At 43.9% G+C, this 19,274-nt stretch overlaps 1 protein-coding gene across 3 annotated transcripts in view; it reads left to right on the top strand.

Annotated features, from left to right (window-relative positions):
• Positions 1-18,845, top strand: part of nsg2 (neuronal vesicle trafficking associated 2) — a 90,811-nt gene extending 71,966 nt beyond the window's left edge. For all 3 annotated transcript variants that reach the window (XM_067995850.1, XM_067995849.1, XM_067995847.1), the window contains 2 exons: positions 6,060-6,170; positions 17,762-18,845. In XM_067995850.1, coding sequence (XP_067851951.1) covers positions 6,060-6,170; positions 17,762-17,965 — 315 coding nt within the window. In that variant the 3' untranslated portion in view covers positions 17,966-18,845. The remainder of the gene's footprint in view (positions 1-6,059; positions 6,171-17,761) is intronic.
• Positions 18,846-19,274: the final 429 nt, after the last annotated feature.

Below are 19,274 nucleotides of genomic sequence, written 5' to 3'. Positions count from 1 at the left end.
ATATTTTAAAGCTTGGGTGCCACCCTGCAGTGTGAAGAGCTGTTTCAATTGACTGGTGGAAAGTCTGTTCACCTTGCCGTTTACGGCAACCTTGACCTTGGGGATTTTGCTGTAGTGTGTATGAGATGGTGCTGGTGCTATTGCAAGTGTGAAGGATGTTTTCTCTACCTTCTCTGGTGAGTAAGGCATGCTCCTCCTGAGTGGTACAAACATCTGGACCTTTGCATGAGGATACCAAATGCTTGCTTGATGAGCACCCTATTTTTGGCATGTGATATGTTGTCGTGCTATTGTGCTTCTGTATGAAAGTTAGGCACATGCATTAGTAGCCAGGGTTGCGGTGATTATAACTTATATCCCAGTAGCCAGTCTTCAGTCTTTCTCTCGCCCTCAAATACAGTGGGCAAGTTCAAGCATCTTAAGGTATAAGACCCCTAGCTACTATCAGTGAAAATGAGAATTGACTCGCATCAACCTTAGACATGCCTCACGTAACATCTGGACATTGAATGGAAACTCTGTGTGGTTAATACATGTCACTGATTATTGTTTGGTATATCTGTTAGCCTTCTGATACAGAGCTTGAGTCATATCCCTGAGGCAACAGCTATTTGCATAATAACTGATATCTGATATACAGAGGAAAACTGTTAACTGATTTTGCCAAGTAATGTTATTCACTTAACCCTTCTATTCTTCTATCAGTTTTAACTGTAGTATCAAGTTTGGCGAGAAGCTAACAATGGAATACAAACGGGATTGCAATCACAGTACTGTAATAATAATGATAATTAATAAGTCTTCTTATGTACCTTCTTGGCCAGGGGTAATTGTTTGGTAGAGAGGTGCACCTCCAGTGCCTTCTTAGCTGCCTTGCTGCCATCTCCAACATCTGCTCCTTCACACTGTGATCACCCATGTGAGCCAGCATGTGGTACTGCAGGAGTGTCCAAGCTTTATGTTTTTGTGAGCGTACTATGGAGCCTTGTGGGCCGTGTATCAAGTTTAATTCACTGTTCCCGTTAATTTGTACATACGTTGCCAATGCTAACAGACTGGTATGCTGATTTAGGATTTTTCCATCAGTGAAGCAATGTTGCTAAGAAAATTCCTTTTCAAACATCCAAGCCCACAAAATTCAAACAGGACAAGCTAGCAACTAAGAAATATAAGTACAAATAGAACTGAGTTGCTTGGGCTTTGTAAACAGGACTGCCAAAGATCATAGGCCAAATATAACCCATTAGCCGTAGTTAGGACATCCCTCTACAGTATCAAAATGGGGCTAGCAGAGATAGTGTATTTGATCACTATTCCCTAGTCTACAAAATTATTCAATCCTTCTCTCTTTGAATGTCTACTTTCACCAACTGTTCTTTAATATTTCACCCTGAGGAATTCTGCACGTTCTTACCATACCATGATGCAGCATCTGATGACTGATGTCACAGCTTCCATTGCAGCACAAATATCTGCCATCCAAGGTCTGACTGCTGCATTTGGAGCTCAGACTGCTGCCTTGGAAGCTCAGACTGCTGCTATCGTGGGTCTGGGTTCCACTGTGGAACAGGGCTTCTAGGGCATCACAGCACTCCAGCAATCCGTTCTCCAGCTGATCACCAGGATTGCTGAGGCGCCGCTCTGGGAGAGTGGCAGTAGTGCCATGGCAGTCGGTCCTGCTGCCCTCTCTCAGGATGATAGCATTCCTGCTCGCACCCCTGCCACTCCGCCAGTGCCCACGATGTTGCCTATCGGCCATCCAGGCCAGACTGCTGCAGCCCATGCTGAGATGGTGCAGTCTGAAGCCTGGCTCTCCCGGCCCAGAGCTGCTCGAGGTTGTCCTCCAAGGACATCTGCATTGAAGGTCATTGAAGGCCAGCAGCCTCCCACCACCCATGCTCCAGCCACTGGGGAAGCACCTCGTAGGTGCACTAGGATAGGTAAAGGCACACGAACAACAGACACTAAGGGAATGCACAAGAGTGAATAGTTCTGTTCTGTTTGCATAATTTCATTTATTCATTGATAAATGAGACTTCGAATTTGCATTTGGTGGTGGTTTTTATTTGTGCGATGAGCTGAGGGGAAAACCAATGTGTAATCAGATGGAGGGCGATTTGATTGTCTTGTGGGAGCGGAAAGGTGGGGAGTGTAGGACTGTTGGTGAGTTGGGGGATGTAGTTGACATTATTGACAGCAGGCACGGATCAGGCGAGCACGCAGAGCCCTTGCAAACAAGGCGTGTGGTTCATGTTGCACCCTTGTGCCTTTCTCCACCTCCTCTTCCAGCTCCACCTCCTACTCCTCCTCTCCTTGTCAGCCTCTTCCTCCTCCTCCTCAGCCTCTTCCTCCTCAGTCTCCTCCTCCTCCACCTCTGGCTCAGGGTCTTCCCCAATAATTGATGGCGAAGGCTGGTCCCTCATGATGGCGAGGTTGTGCAGCATGCAGCAGACCACCACGAGTCTGCCCACCCGCTCGGGAGTACTGCAGGGCTCCTCCAGACCAGTCCAGGCAGCGGAAGTGTTGTTTGAGGAGGCCTATGGTGTGCTCCACGATGTTGCGTGTGGCAGCATGGCTCTCATTATAGGCCTGCTGTGCACATGTGTGTGGATTCCTGACCGGTGTCATGAGCCACGGCGTGAGGGGATAGCCCTTGTCGCCCAGCAGCCAGCCTTTGACTTGCCGAGTTGGGTGAAAGATAGCTGGCATGTTGGATTTCCGCATGACGAAGGCGTCGTGACTGCTCCCAGGGTAGCGGGCATTAACCTCCATGTGGTCGCATATCAACTGCACCTTCAGGGAGTGGAAGCCCTTTTGGTTGATGAAGACGGCTGAGTTGATATGCGGGGCACGCAGGACAATATTCGTGCAGTCAGTGGCACCCTGCACCCTGGGGAAGCCAGCAATGCGAGTGAACCCCTGTGCTTGCGTGTTCTGCTTGTCTCTGTCGAAAGGGAAGGTGATGAACCTGTTCCTCATCTGGTACAATGCGTCAGTGACCTCCGTTATGCAGCAGTGCACTGCATACTGCGAGATGTTGCACATGTCGCCAGCAGAGGCCTGAAATGCTCCTGAGTTGTAGAAATTCAGTGCCACGGTGACCTTCACAGCCACAGGCAATGCTGTCCTTGCCCTGCTCTGAGGCTGCAGTTGTGGCCGCACCAGTTGACAGATCTCCGTCACGGCTTCCTTGGTAAACCTCAGGCATCAGATGCAATCCTCCTCGGTCATGTTGAGGTAAGAGAATTGGTCCTGGAAGGCGCTCATTGGTAGGACCTCCTGCTCAGCGCCCTGCACCTCCTCGTCCTCCACCTCCTCACAGCTTGACCTGCTATGCGTGGTCTCTTTGCATGCTCCCAGCCATGCTTAATGCCCAGCGGGAGCCCTAGCAGACCGCTCTTGGTTGCCAGGAATGTTGTTCAACCACGGTTGTAACTTTCCGAACCGTAAGGCAGTACCTGCCAAACCACTCTCAAATGTACTCTTGGATCTCTAAGTAAGAATAGGGAGCTTCAAAAAACACTTCCTGCTCCACCAGCAGCCAGAAGCAATAATCTAGCAAATAACCTGCAACACCTGTATGGCCCCATTAAAGAGCACTGGTGGGGTTTCCTCCAGGCAATGTTAGACACGTTCAGCTGTGCGTGATTAAGACTGAGTTGAGCGTTAAGGTCCAAAATGGTGTCGATCACTTTAAATCAGCGTTGCACACTGATTGCATGCATTTTCTTCCTACTTTACATTCTTCCAACGTTTGGTATTTGCGCATACGCTAACTCCTATACCAAGATGGCGTCCGGCGCATGTCACGCTGGAAATGCGCGTGCACAGCTAAGATGCCATCTTGGATGTCGGAGAGGCCGTGTAGCGCCGAAACAATGGGCGCTACACGGCCCAATTTAGAGCCCACTGTTATTTACTCATCAGGTATGGAACAAATCACAGAGCTCTCTCCTCAGCACTAACAGCACACAGTGGTTGATACGCTGTGCTTAGCCGTTCTAAATGTCATCAGTGTCAGCTAGCAGTTCTTAAAGGATGCTGACCTCTTAGATCTTTGCTGCTGACCTTTCACAACTTCTGTTAAATGTGTGGGAAAAAACAGACTGAGGCACATTTTTTTCTTAGATCTATTTAATTTCTTAAGCATATCTCACTGTAAAAAGTGACATTTGTTATGTATATTTGATGTGTTTTTTTCCTCACTGTCCCAAGCTGTTGTCAGAAAGAATCTATTGATGTGTTGGAAATGGAGCCTCCACAGTCACCTTCCAAAAATGAAAGTGTCAGTAATGTTGCTGTCTGTGCTGTGTGAAAAGTAATTAACTCTTAGGTATCACTGTCAATGAGGACAACTTGTTAAAAATTAAGAACATTTCAATTATGAAATACTGAATAACATCAAAAAAGATAAACCTGGACACAGTGCTGCACAAAGTAGAGGAAATCATTTTGAAGTGTTCCCTTTTGGATGTCCAGTTTACAGTAAGCATTTCAACTAGGAAGCAATAGGCTGCTTTCTAACGACAGCATGTATACTGAGGCGGGTGTACTTACTTAACTCAGTAAACATTAGTGTTGTCTATATTTTTAAATGTAGAAATAAATAATTTTATTGAAAACATTCATGGTTATTAATGTGCACGAAAAGACACAGAGAGAACATTTCGCACACAAATGCTGCAATAATCAGAGCGTGACAAATTAAATATGTATGTAGATTACCAAAGAACATCTCAACTTCAGACAGGGAAATGGTCTAGTCTCCACTTTTTTATTTGAGAGAAATAGCATCTCACCCTCACCGTCCCTCACCCTCAGGTTGTGTAGATGGCCCACTTACACTCACATTTTACAACTGCTGGGGCTAATGGAAGAAAGGCATAACCAGTGGCCTGTCCATGCAAAGATGAAACACATCAACTTGAAGCTGAAGTAATGGGGGATTTTCTAAAATGGCGGATGCACTATCCCAATATTTTGGGGGAGGAGCCTATGGCAAGCTATTCAGTTTTGAGCATTGTTGACAGAGATCCAGAATGGAGCTGGTTTGAAGACGCTTATTGCCACAGAAATCTCTTGTGCCTGCACCAACCAGGTTTAATTTGCTTGATGGTGGTGTGTTCCACAACCAGGTTTCCGTTTTTGTAACTTCCAGTTTTTTTCAACTTACCTGTCCAGTCACGAAGACAGTTACTTTTGCTGTGGGATGGTTCCACAGACACCAGTGGCTCCCAATATCTTTTACACATGCGAGCCAGTAATCGAGCAATGAGGGTTGATTTCAACCCCTTGCAGGCGACGAGAATGGCACTTACTGTCTCCATGCCACACTCATGCTATTTTAACAGTCGCGTTTGGGGCAGCATCAGAGGCCCTTGCCCCAGGCAGATGAGGGCCTCATTGAAATGCCATGACTGATGATACGATACAAGCCCTGACGAGATTTTAAACCGTAGTCATGCGTTCGGTGCCAGCCTCGCTAGGGTAACCTGGCACCACGCAGGAGCAGGCCCAGTATAGGGCCGAGAAGGTAAGTTAATATAATTTTTTAAGGTTTCCTTGTGGCCTGGAGGAGCAGGAGTGCTCCTCTGGGCCCCACAAGGAAACCTTGGGCCTCTCCTGTCCCAGGCTTCCCCCCTCTTCCAACCACGATTGAGATCTGTCCCCTTTCTTGACGCACTTATCTGATTGCCGGGGTCCGTTCCCACAAGTTTCTGGTGGCAGCCTCCTGTCATGCAGATGGGAATAAGATGGGAAAGTTAAAATTACAAGCAGCCTGCCACTGGGCACGATTGAATTACAATAAATGTTAGTATTGTAATGAAAAATTTCTCCAAGAAGCCTCAGTGTACTGGTACCAAAGATAACAAAGATCGTCATTTGACATGTGGGAGTTTTTTGTATTGATCAATCCATAAAATGTAAATACTATATATGAGCCATGAAAACTGTTAAAATGTTAAATGGAATTGTAAGATGTTTGTGAACATAACCAATATACTTATTACGAATTTATAAATTGATCATTTGGGTTTCATTTTTTTCTTGTGTTACAGGTTACCATTCTCATTTTTCTCGCTCTTGCTTTTCTTGCCTGTATCGTGTTCCTCGTGGTGTACAAAGCCTTCACCTACGATCACAGTTGCCCAGATGGATTTGTGTACAAGGTAAGGGTTGAAAAAAAAAGAGACCCCTTCCATCAGCACATTGAATTTGTGGAATAAACTAATCTTACTTTCAAATTTGTAACTGATAGAATTTGAAGTCCATCAGCAGAGCAATGGCTAGTCTGTTGTCACTATTTCATCGTGATTTACATCATTTGTGGGCTCAAATGTGGCATCGCATAGATATAAAAATGTGAATTTTTATGAGAGTAACTTGTGTCATTACTGATATTGAGCACCGTAGTAAATTAGAAGGGTTGTGTGGGCATAGATCCAGGCAAGAGGGGTTCCCTTTCATTGGAAGCAGAAATATATTTGCACGTTTTTCAGCACAAAGAAGATTTTCACTAATTCGAATGTAATCATGGATTTGGTTATGTATTTACAGAGCTATGCTACAAATTTGATTTTGTTCATCAAAAAGTTTTAAAGTTTTGAAAGTAGGCTTGAATGGCCAAAAATGATGGCCTGGAAATTCCGAGGTTCTCATTGGTGTGGTGTAAGAGCGGTGAGACGAGATTTACATCCATCGAAATCCAAGAAGGCTGACCCCATCAGAAATCCCAGGATCAGCTAACTCCCACAGTGCTGGTAGGGCAAGGATGTGAGTTCCGCCAGTAGGGGACCAGATATGCTGAGGGAGGGTGGAAAATTCAGGAAGGCACGGACAAGGGCGGATATTTCTTATTAAAGGGTTGTATGTAGTTAAAGGACTGAGAGGCTCTTGGAAGAGGGAGTGAAATGACTACTGCAACAGGGAAAAAGTATGCATTTATCTTCTCCGAGGTTGATGTGGAAGTGCTGCTGTCCAAATTAGGGAACTGAGGGATGCCATTGTTGGAGTACCAAGGAAGAAGCCATCACATGCAGCAGCACAGTTTAAATGGAAAGAGTGGCTGAGGAGGATGCTGAAGAACAAGATATTGCAGTCCCCTCTACATCTGGCAACACTGGTGACCTCTCATCCACTCTGTCATTCACCCTTTCCCTTCCACTCTGCAGCCCAGAGACACCCACTGGAGTGTAGATGAGGAACTTATATATGGTGAGACATAGTGCACAAGGAAGCCAGAGGATGCAGATGTGTAAGAAGAGCCTGATGTGGTTGAGCAGAGGGGTAACACATGTCAGCCCCTGGCTGTAGGGGACATAGATGATATCAGGGATCCTGCCATGAAGTGAAGGATCCTAGCAGAGCATCAGACACATATGGCCTCTCCCAACATGTAGGGCTGAAGGCTTGGATAGTGGTGGATGCACTGCCCTGCAACCATTGCCACTTCATCTGCATTCAGTCAACATCCAGAATGAGGTTAAACACATTGCATAGCGGTCTGGAGTAAGTGGCATCTCCAGAAGCATCTGCAAACCTTTCCGTGTTTCATGAGAGATCCAGGCAAACCAGTCAACTCAATGTGGAGGCACTGAATGAAGGACTGCAGGTCTTAGGCGTTTGTCTAGAGAGGTCAGTCAACTGGATTGCAAAGCAGACAGGGCAGCATCTTGAAGGGACTGGAGAATATTTGGTTGACTCTCAGGAATTTAAGGATCTTGCTGATTTCATGAGGTTCATTCTCCCGCTGATCATTGGTAACCAGAATCCTGTTCCCAGTACCAGTGGGGAATCTGGTGTGCATGCCTCAAAGGCTGTTTCCTCTCATGTCAGCACTCCATCAGCTCCCGCAGGTGCTTCCATCTCTGAAGGACCAAGCTTTGATGAGCTGACACTTCCAAATAATAATGCTATATTCATGTGTGAAGTTGAGCCAAATGAATCTGTCTCTCAGCAGTCTAGCAGCCATTGCCACTTCACCTGCATTCTGTACTTCATGGGCTGGATCTACAGCATAAGCCATGTTACCATCAGGCTTTCTGGTATCATCCATGGACATCTAACATCAGTTTGCCTGACTGCAAATTTGTAAAGCACGCAACATGCAACCATAATTTGTGAAACAGAGTTCAGCACCCCATGACCTATCCAGACACTGGAATCTTCCTTTGAGCATCCAGATGGCTTGCTTAATTCTTATCCTTGTCTTCATGTGTGTTTCACTGTAGTGCTCCTCTGCAGCGCTGGTGGTCTTACAAAGGTATCATGAGCCATGGGAGTAGTGGGTACCTTGTCACCTAGCAGTCACTCTAACTCTTGCCTCTGTTGTTGAAATAAAGCTGGGACACTGAACTGACAAAAGTATAAAAGCATCATGACAGTTCCGAGGACATCGTGAATTCATGAGCAAGGAGCTGTGCCTATCACTGTAAACGAGCTGCATATTTAGGGAATGGAAGTTTTTGCAGTTCATATAAATATGGGGGTTTACTTTTGGAGCACACAAAGACACATGGGATCAATTACCCCAACAATCTTGAGAAATATGGCAACTGAGAAATTTGATGGTCCTCTCAGCCATCTGACTGGGAGCACTGTCAAATTTTATCAATTGAGATGCCTTGGCAAAGAGGGCACTGGTAAATTGTCTTATAGAGGAGTGCATAGCAAGTTGACTAATCTTGGAAAAGGTCCGCTGTGGCTCCCTGGGATCAGCATTTGGCATAAAAGTTGAGAGCTGTGGTGCTTTTTTCAAAAATTCCTGCCCTGCAAAGGTGCAATTGCCGACTTACATTCTCCCCAACTCAGGAATTTCAGGGCTTTTATTTTTTTTAAAAAATTCTTCCACCAAGTATTCACTGCAGTGATGCCCGTACTCCTTTCAAGATCTTAGAGAAGATAGCATTATCATATAATTTATAGGTGGTTTTTGGCAATAATGAGTAGAAAGCGGAAACTTGTTTTCTTGAAATATTATAATTGCAAAATTTAGGCTGAGGAGAAGATAGTTGGGAGTAAATAGACAGCACTAATCTCAAGTAGTTCAGATAACAGTAACAATTTCAAAAGTGAATCCCAAGCTGTTTGGAACTTTTCCTTGAATTCAGAGATGTGATTGCAGCCTTGAAATCAATACTCTGGGCGCTAAATTGGGCCGTGTAGTGCCCATTGTTACGGCGCTATGCGGCCTCTTGAACATCAAAGATGGCGTCTTGGCTGCGCACGCACGTTTCCAGCGTGATGTGTGCCGGACGCCATCTTGGTATAGGAGTTAGCGCATGTGCAAATACCGAACTCCGGAAGCATGTAAAGTAGGGAGAAAATGGATACAATCAGTGTACAGCACTGATTTAAAGTGATAGACACCATTTTGGCACTTAACGTTCAACTCAACTCACAGTCTTAACCATGACCATCTGAACGTGTCTTAGAGAGCCCAGAGGACCCCCACCAGCGCTATTTAAAGGGACCATGCAGGATTTACAGGTTAGTGGCTGGATTATTGTTTCTGGCTGCCGAGACATTTGTAACTGTTTTTGGAGGTCTCCTATACTTGAATACCAGGATGCAGGGACATAGCCTAATATCTAGAACCAGGATGTGCAGGAGTGAAGTTAGGAAACGCTTTTACATGCAAAGTCCATGCCTGCATGCAGCAAGACCTGGACAACATCCAGGCTTGGGCTGATAAGTGGCAAGTAACATTCGCGCCAGACAAGTGCCAGGCAATGACCATCTCCAACAAGAGACAGTCTAACCACCTCCCCTTGACATTCAACAGCATTACCATCGCCGAATCCCCCACAATCAACATCCTGGGGGGTCACCATTGACCAGAAATTTAACTGGACCAGCCACATAAATACTGTGGCTACAAGAGTAGGTCAGAGGCTGGGTATTCTGCGGCGAGTGACTCACCTCCTGACTCCACAAAGCCTTTCCACCATCTACAAGGCACAAATCAGGAGTGTGATGGAATACTCTCCACTTGCCTGGATGAGTGCAGCTCCAATAACACTCAAGAAGCTCGACACCATCCAGGACAAAGCAGCCCGCTTGATTGGCACCCCATCCACCACCCTAAACATTCACTCCCTTCACCACCGATGCACTGTGACTACAGTGTGTACCATCCACAGGATGCACTGCAGCAACTTGCCAAGGCTTCTTCAACAGCACCTCCCAAACCCGCGACCTCTACCACCTAGAAGGACAAGGGCAGCAGGCGCATGGGAACAACACCACTTGCACGTTCCCCTCCAAGTCACACACCATCCCGACTTGGAAATATATCGCCGTTCCTTCATCGTCACTGGGTCAAAATCCTGGAACTCCCTTCCTAACAGCACTGTGTGAGAACCTTCACCACATAGACTGCAGCGGTTCAAGAAGGCAGCTCACCACCACCTTCTCAAGGGCAATTAGGGATGGGCAATAAAATGCTGGCTTCGTCAGCGACACCCACATCCCAAGAACGAATAAAAAACAAAGTTTGGAATGCTCTTCTGCAAACGGCAGCTGATGCAAGCTGAATTGTGAATTCTTAATCTGAGATTGATAGATTTCTGTGAACCAAGGGTTTTAAGGGATATGGGGCTAAAGTGGGTATATGGAGTTAGGTCACAGGTCCAGCATGAGTTCATTGAATGGCGGAACAGGCTTGAGGGGCTAAATGCCACTGCCACTTGCTGCCTCCTGTTATGCGCCATGTTCTTCTGCAAGAAAGCGGGACGTATGTCTGGGTGATGTACCTGTCATAGTTGAATAACTGCTAGTGTGTGTGACCTGTGAATTGTAGGTTGACGGCTTGCCACAGTGGTAATGTGTGACGGTGAGAGGAAGCATCTGATTGGAAGGGTTGAGTACTGATGGAAAGAGTTTGTTGGTATGTGGGTAATGGGGGGTGTAGTGAGTGGACCAGTGGATGCGGCTAATGGTGCAGTTGGTAGGTGACGCCACTTGGCAGTTGACCTCACTCACCTTGACCACTTGTGTCATGCATCCATGTTTGTGGTGCTGTGCGCCTGGCATTGACCGTCCCCCGCTGCCTCCCACTGCCTTTTGGCCATATGTCTGGAGGGCCTCTTGTCCCCCCCCCACTCCCGCGGATATAGGATGTCCCTCCTACTGTCCACCTCTTGCACCAAGGCCTCTAGTGTGTCAGCAGAGAACCTTGGAACACGCTCTCTCGCAGGCCTGGTACAAACTCAAATCGGCAGATTGATGAGGTCTGGCATGCAGATTGGAGGATGAAGGATTTAGTAGTGTGCAACCTTTATTCATTGTTTTAACATAACTCATCAGTGTGTAAACATAGGGACGGGACCTGCATCTGTGTTTTACGCGTGCGATGTCTGATCTCCATTCAGACTCTGTGCAGGCAGCAGAGTGTTACTTTTAGCAAATAACAGGTATCGGCTACCTTTAAGAGATTTTAAGAGACATCCTCCCTTTAAGAGATTGGGTCTCCCCCTGCTGGTGAAAAGTACGAATTGCATTGAATCGACGTGCAAGGCCTGGATTTCAATGCAGATTGACGATGAGTACTGAGGCCGGACAAAGTTCTCGTCCTGCCTGCACTGGGGTCATTGGACGCGGGTTATTAGCGGATGATGCTACCTATGCCCAATAATAGGCTCTATCGAATTTTTCCCCCTCTGTGCCCATTACTTTTTATACTATATATTGTTTGTCAATTTAAAATTGCTAAGAGAGTAAGAAGAGGTTAGGAGAAAGTTCTTTATGTTAAGTGTTGTTGGATCATGGATTTGCTACAGGGAATAGTTGAGGCAGGGATCATTGCATCTTTGAAGGGAAAATTGAATAAATATTTGTGGTAGAGAAAGATACAGGGCTATGGGAGAGAACAGGACAATGGATTTAAATTAGCAATGAGTCGGCACAGACACAATGGGCCAAATGACTTCCTTTTGTGCTGTAAATTTCTATGATTGTATAGGGGATATTTTAGCTACTGGACAGGAAGCCGGCTGGGCGAGTGGGAGGCCTGGCCGGGGTTGAGTACAGGAGAGACGCAGATTTTAACAGCCAGATATCATTTTCATCCATTGGCCAGCTGCCCGTCTGAAACAGTTGGAAAGAGGCATCTGGTCGGCTGCTTGTAGTTGAAGATCGGGTGGCCTGGAAGTCACGGGAAGTCGTGCACACGTGGGGAGGGGCTTAGGCAGGATCTCGCGGGTGGGAAGGGAGGAAACCTGAGGCAGCAGAGACCTAGAATTTATTTGTGGTGTCCGGAGAAGCACACCTGCTCCTTCTGGCCCCACCAGGGAAAGTTTGAAACCTACCTTCCAGAGTCTCTTCTTTCAGACTAGGTTTCACTAAGCGGGACAGTCACAGCAGGCGTCCAGCCCAGTTGGCGGTTAAAATACCATCAGGGACCTTTTTATATCATCGGACTTTGATTTGCACAAATGTATTAGGTTCCTCCCTGATTCAGGCAGGCGCCTTTTTTTTTATTCGTTCATGGGATGTTGGCGTCGCTGGCAAGGCCAGCATTTATTGGCCATACCTAATTGCCCTTGAGAATTTTGCAGGGTCAGTTTGTGTGCATAATTATTGATAGCTGCCTGCGAAGCTTTGGCCTTGTGCAAAGAGCTAGCCTAATGGGTGGGGGTTGGGGGAATGCGACTGCAAAGTCATGTTTTAGTTGAATTTTAAAGGGATGCATCACTTAGCCACCCCCAAAAAAAACAAGGCGTTGAAATAGCCACGGGGTGGGAATGGAGTGGGAAATTAACCGGGAAGAATAAACCATAATCAATCCATGAGGAGTTAATGTATCCTTTTTGGAAAGTTGCTTCTTACGGTTTCTGACAAGCAACAGATCCTCTGTCAGTCTCTTTTATCTACCTTCAAGATGAGGTTATGCAAGTTCCAGTTCATCATGAAGTTCAATGCTTTTAATGTTACAGAAACACAAATTTCTGTCTTTATTTCATATACAAGTCCAGACTGAGTGTAAGCTTAAATGCCTAACTCCTGGTGCAAAGCTAGCCAAAAGTGCAGTGAGCTGACAGCCTGCAATTTTGCAGGATCAGTTTGTGGGCATAATTATTCATAGCTGCCTTGTGCAAAGAGCTAGCCTCATGGATTGGTTGGGGGGTTGGGGTGGGGGAATGGGAACAAAGTCATGTTTTAGTTGAATTTTAAAGAGATGCATCACATAAAGGTAAGTAGGAATCTAGGCATTATGAGAGCTTTTAGAAGGTGCTGAAGATGCATTTGACCCTTTGGCAGGCTTTGAAGGGGATGAGGAGGGAAGAAGTGCAGGCAAAAATGAAACTTCACGAAGATGCATGCAGATGGATTCTGTGGGTACGTGACGGAATGATGCAGCACTCAACCCTGGCTGACGAAGTAGAGGTGCTGCTGTATGAGATGAATGTGAGGAAAGTTGCCCTGTTTGATTCTCCAGGGCACCCTTCTTAGGGGGTGGCAGTCATCATTCTTGGCAGGAGGTGGTGACCAGGCATAATGCTGTGTAGGCTACTTTTAGGATATGGGAACGGAAGAAGACAACACATTTTAAGGAATATGGCAAGGGAAGACTACCCAACAGTACCATATATCAGGTAGGTTGCTCAAGATTACATACTGCAAAGTGTTGCCTATCATCCTGTCCCAGATTTACTGTACGTCCATGCCAAGCTCTTGCACAAACTTACAGCTCTTTTGTTGCGTGTCATGCATACCCATGCCTAAGTAGGGTATGTATTAAAGATGCAACATACAATTGAAAGCTTTGCCGCACTGACATCTAACAAGGGCATCACACTGCAATCCACTGTAACACTACATGATGCATTGTTAGTTCCTGGCACCTAGGTTGGCTTGCAGGTTGGACACATATCTGTCACTGTACATGTGCTCCTTCAACTTACAGCATCTGAAGGTTGCTTTTCTGTATAACAAGATGATGCATAATTCAAGCCACAATCCTGACCTGGAGAAACGCCCACCAGGTAAAACATAGGAGGTGAAGGCACGTCTCCAAAATGTCCGATTAACTCTGGCGCAGTCTATGGTCCAACACGTGGATAACAGCAGATTCGTGCAGCGCACCTCTGATACTGACAGACATTGTTTTCATCATTCCTGTTTCTCCTCTTTCTCCTCAAGTTTCCTGAGAACAAGAGAAATTTCCAGAGTAATGCCCATCATAACATTTCTGATTGGCTAATCAAAGAGTTAAATTCCCTACAATAAAACATGAGTCTGAGCGATTCCTATGAGGCTGACTGCTGGGATTTTCCAACCCATTCCCTGTTCTAGTTATGCCCATATGTGAACGGTGCATTGCATTGCAAAAATGATCCGATATTTCTTTCTTAAATAGGTAGACTGTCATTAAACTACAAAATGGCAGACAGCCACTGGACCTGTAGGAAAACAGACTGTGATAAAACAAATCCCTTTGATCCCTTTGATGGCAGGGAACAAAACTGCAGGTGATAATGTGTGCAGCTTGACAAGACAGGGACAAAGATGATCTTATTCTCTCTGGTTCTCTCTGCTGAGCCATTAGGAATATTCATTGTATGGTGTGAAAACTATGCAGGAGGAAAATATACAAAGGAAATTGAAATTTCCAGCTGTTATCTTCTGGGGTGTAATGACTGTTAACATCTTGGTTTGCTTACTTCAAAACAAAGTGGCTTTATGTAAAAGAAGTCCCATAACATAAAATTGCAGTTCTGGCTAAAAAGCAAATAACTCTGTGGGCAAACCAAAATTTATGTTGTCCACATACAAAACCTCACCTTGAAGATCGATGAAAGAGAGAAACCTGATAGTTTGAAATGATCTGTCAGAAATAGCAAGAAAAAGGTATATTAATTCCTTGTGGCTTGATTCTAGTTATATTTTTAGGTATTGTGCTGGTTTACTATCTTGTTGTGTCTTTTTGGTTCTGCATATTATTTCACTTGCAAATAAATTTGACCAGCAGTTTTAGTTTGCACGCATTGGTTTGCCAATGTGCTTTTTCCACCTTTGAAGGTAATGGGAGAACATGGTGATCATACCACATATTTGCCAGTAAGTAGTTTACCATGACTGGAGATAGGTGTGAAACCTGGGCACTGTATCCTGTACGTGGCGGTGAATAAAAATAGTTTTTTATTCATAAAGGACTTGGTTTACTTATGGAAAAACCCAAACTGTAATGGTGTATGCCAAAAAATTAACAATTGTGGTGTGATTGCTACAAGTTTAATGACTTGTAGCAATTACACCTATAATTGGTGGGTTGTACAATTGGCAATAGCTGATTACTGGGCAATAACATTATCAGTAAATATGCTAATTTTAAAATTTTAGTTATATTTAAAACACAAAATATAAATATAAAACATTTTGCCATATATCCTTATATATTTGTTAATATAATGTGTTTATATATTTGATGTTTAACATTTTATTCTGGTATTGTATAATTGAGCAAGGATCACAGCTAGCTAACTGCCTGATTATCAGCTAAAATGATTTTTAATTCGATATTTTACCTCATGCTGATTCAGAGCAATTATAGGCTATACTTCCCATATGCTTCATCACTTTTAATTCTTGTTGATTTTACATCAATGAATTGTGTCATTCCAAATTAAACTAGTCTGCAAATTCAGAAATGTTATTTAGCTGAATGGAATGATGTTGGTAACATAACCTCTGGGAATACATAGGAAAAGTGAAAAGAATATTGGGTGCAGTTTTCCCAAGTGGGCACAGTTGCATTTATGGATAGTAAAGTGAGTAATAAAAACTATTTCTGTGCAAAGCTCTATGTTTCCTTTTGCCAATAACTGAGTGGACTTTCTAACCTATAGTGTACTTTTCTTTGATCAGCACCAGAATGCAATAATTTTGCCTGGCAAATTATTAAAAATAAAACCATTTTGTGTCATATAACGGGAGTGCAGGGATGCAATAGGCTAGTTGTTATGGTACTGAGATCAAATCCTACCATGGTGAGTTGTGAAATTGAATTAAATAAATCTGGTAATTTGTGGGCTGGCACCAGAAAAATATCCTTGAAAGCTGTCAGATTGTTGTAAAAACCCAGTTGGTTCACTAATGTCCTTCAGAGAAGGGAGCCTAGTACCATTAGCCATGAAATTCAGTAATCGGACACCATTGTGGGAGCACCACCATCACAAGAATCGCAGTGGTTCAAGGAGAAGGACTACCACCACCTTTCAGGGCAACTAGGGATGTGCAACGAATGTGGCTTTGCCTGTGTTGCCCACATCCCAAAAACAAATTTAAAAAAGGACTGCAAGTTGCAATCCTAGCCGCAATGACCCTTGGAGGTGAGCTTAGATGGGACCGAATGTACATCCCTCTACTATATGGCACAGTTTTTTGGTGTTCCAACATGATGCCTGGTGGCAAATCCTGCCAACTGAAGCCACCATTTTACATTGTGACCATTGTGAAAGCATGTAGATTTAACAAAAAAAATTGAAATATCCTGGCAGTATTTGTAGTTGGGCAAGAAATCCCCTACAATAGGGGTCTCCGTTTAGATGGAAGTACTTTAATTTGTGCCAGATCCTTGTTGGTTTTGTGTCTGCACTCAAGCCCCAGATGCAGGAATGAGAGTGCCCTGACTCATTCCATGTAAGGCCCTTACAGCTGGCAGAGAGGAAACTTTCATAACTTCAGTCTACAGTGCCACCCAGCCGTTTGGACAGGGCTGTTGCTTTTTTTCCTCTTCTTTTCTCACCAATTTTCTCTTCTGAAAATATTGACTCCTTGCTGCGGTGCAGTTCCACGGTTATCAGGTGTCCTCCATACCTCACCCAATTGCCCCTTATGTGGAGTTCTTGACAGTGAGTATTAGCAGGGAATTCAGATGTGGGGTCATTACAATCAAATTTGTTGCTGTCTTCACCCAGTGACCACTCATGTACATTTCCAGCAAGGAACGCTGGATAGCAATTAAGAGTGGGAATCCTGGCTGAATTTCCCTTCCAGGGGTACTGAGGCCAATTGTAGCATCCCTACTTCTGTCCTGGCTGACATCAGCTGGCTGAGGGATTGAATCTTGGACCTGCTTGATCTGGATTGTTCAGCTATTCACTGAACAAACCAACTGAACTATCAGGGGAGTCTGGGCATTTTATTAAGGCCGTATGCTTGTTCTATATTGACTACCATTGTAACTTGGACGGAAAAATAACCGAGCTGTCCAAAGCAATATTTGAACAATGTAGTGATTGAAATTTTATATAAGACAATACAGAACATAAAAACATACAAGATGAGTACAGATCAAAGGTACATAGATGGATACAGTAAAACCTATGCTGGTAGTTGGCCATCAGCTACATGAAATCGAAACTCTTGGGTATAAGTGAACGATGCATCAAGTCCATATTCTGAATCACCAATGCTTACACTGTAAAGATAAGTGAAAAACATGCCACTCCAGCACAGTAGAGCTTTTGATAACTAGCTGACTTGAATCATGTTGCCATGGCAACTTCCCTTGTTGCAATGTATATATGGGCTGCCTCATATGATCAGTCAAAATAATTAACAAGGGGCTGCACTCAGCTCAAACATGATTTTCTCCATGGCTACGGCATCCCAGCAGGCAACATTTTAACTACTTTGGGATGGTGGGAAAGTACAGATCCATAAATGTTTTATTTTACTTCAAGCCTAATTAGCTATTTTAAGATTTTTAAAAAATTAAGCAAGCAATGCTAATTTTATTTTATTTTTTTCCTGGCAGCATAAACGCTGTATACCAGCATCTCTTGAAGCCTACTACTCAGCACAAGACTCTACTTCCCGAGGGCGATTCTACACAGTCATCAGCCATTACAGCCTGGCTAAACAAACCACCTCCCGGTCAGTTTCTCCATGGCTGCCTGCTGCATCAGCTGAGAAACCAGCAGAACATGATTCAAAATCCTCAAGCAGTGATAGTCACTGAGCAACTTACCATGGGTGACGTTTTTCAAAACATAAAACCAAGTGAAAGGTGTTAAGGTTGCTAATAATGGACTGTCGTAGCAGTTCAAAAAAGAAGCAGTATTTGGATTCTACAATAGTTGTTTCTTTTGTCCCTTGTCCTTGTTGATTTGTAATTGATTCTGAAGTTTTTTGTACAAAGGCATGTTTGGTGTTGCTGCACTTCACATTATAAACTCATTTTTAAATAGGCAACTTGAAGAAATCTGTCTTCAATGACTTTGTTCTTATTGTTTAATTGAATTTCAAAAATAACCTTCACAAAGTGTTCAGTGAGCTCCCTCCCCAAGCCAGAGGTGGTGCACATTTATTCATTCTTTGAAATAGAGCATTTCCTGCATGAGCAGTTTATGTGCATGAAATTTTGCACGTTTAGCTGACGTGTACAATTATAATCATATGATGTTGTCACCCTCAATGGCTGCACTTTTCTAGAAGTAAAACAGATAAGATAAGCTTATGTAATACAGCTGTTGGTTGAAGAGCAGTTGATAACATATATTTCTCCCATGCCTGCAGACACTTAGGTGCTCTGTAGCTCCTGCATACTACAGTAATACTTATGCTTGGAAAGGGATAGACTGATTAACTGCTGTACAGATGAATTCCTGATATTAAGGGATGCAGTATGGGGATTTATACATTAGATTTCACATGAATTATCAAATTTGTAGCTGAAGCTTGGTAGAGCATTGTAATGATTAGTATTTAACACAAGTGCAGAACCATATTTCTCATGTTTTCACATGTAATATTTCATTGTCAATCGTGTTGATTTTCAGCTAATGTAAAAAAAGGAATAATTTATAACTCCTTGTGGTGTATTTTTGTCACTATCTAGCAGAAACTAAAGTATTTTTGGTTGTGTTTCTTGGGATTTTTCCGATAAAGAAATAAAGCTAGATGTGTCTGACATTTTCAATCGTTCTTTTAAAATTTTTGTTGGATTTCCTGCTGATCACAAATAAAAAGAAACGAGCAAACATATTATTATCCATTTTTATTAGCTATGCCCTATCCTGAATTAAAGCACCTTTCGAGGCACATTGGTTTGATCACTATCTGCATTGTTGCAATGCCGTTTATTTTATACCTGCATTTAAAACTGTGGTTATGCCAATATATTGAATTCCCCTCCATCATACCTTGCATTGGTGGAAATAAGAATAGGCAATAATATCAAAGTCTTGAAATACATTAAATGGAAGGTGGAGTCATTAGTACTGAAAAAATTAGTTACTGTTAATTTCTGAACCAGTTACTTTCTGGTC

The sequence above is a fragment of the Heptranchias perlo genome, chromosome 14 (assembly GCF_035084215.1).
Source record: "Heptranchias perlo isolate sHepPer1 chromosome 14, sHepPer1.hap1, whole genome shotgun sequence".
NCBI classification, from domain to species: Eukaryota; Metazoa; Chordata; class Chondrichthyes; order Hexanchiformes; family Hexanchidae; genus Heptranchias; species Heptranchias perlo.
This window is presented reverse-complemented; position numbering and strand designations above follow the sequence as displayed.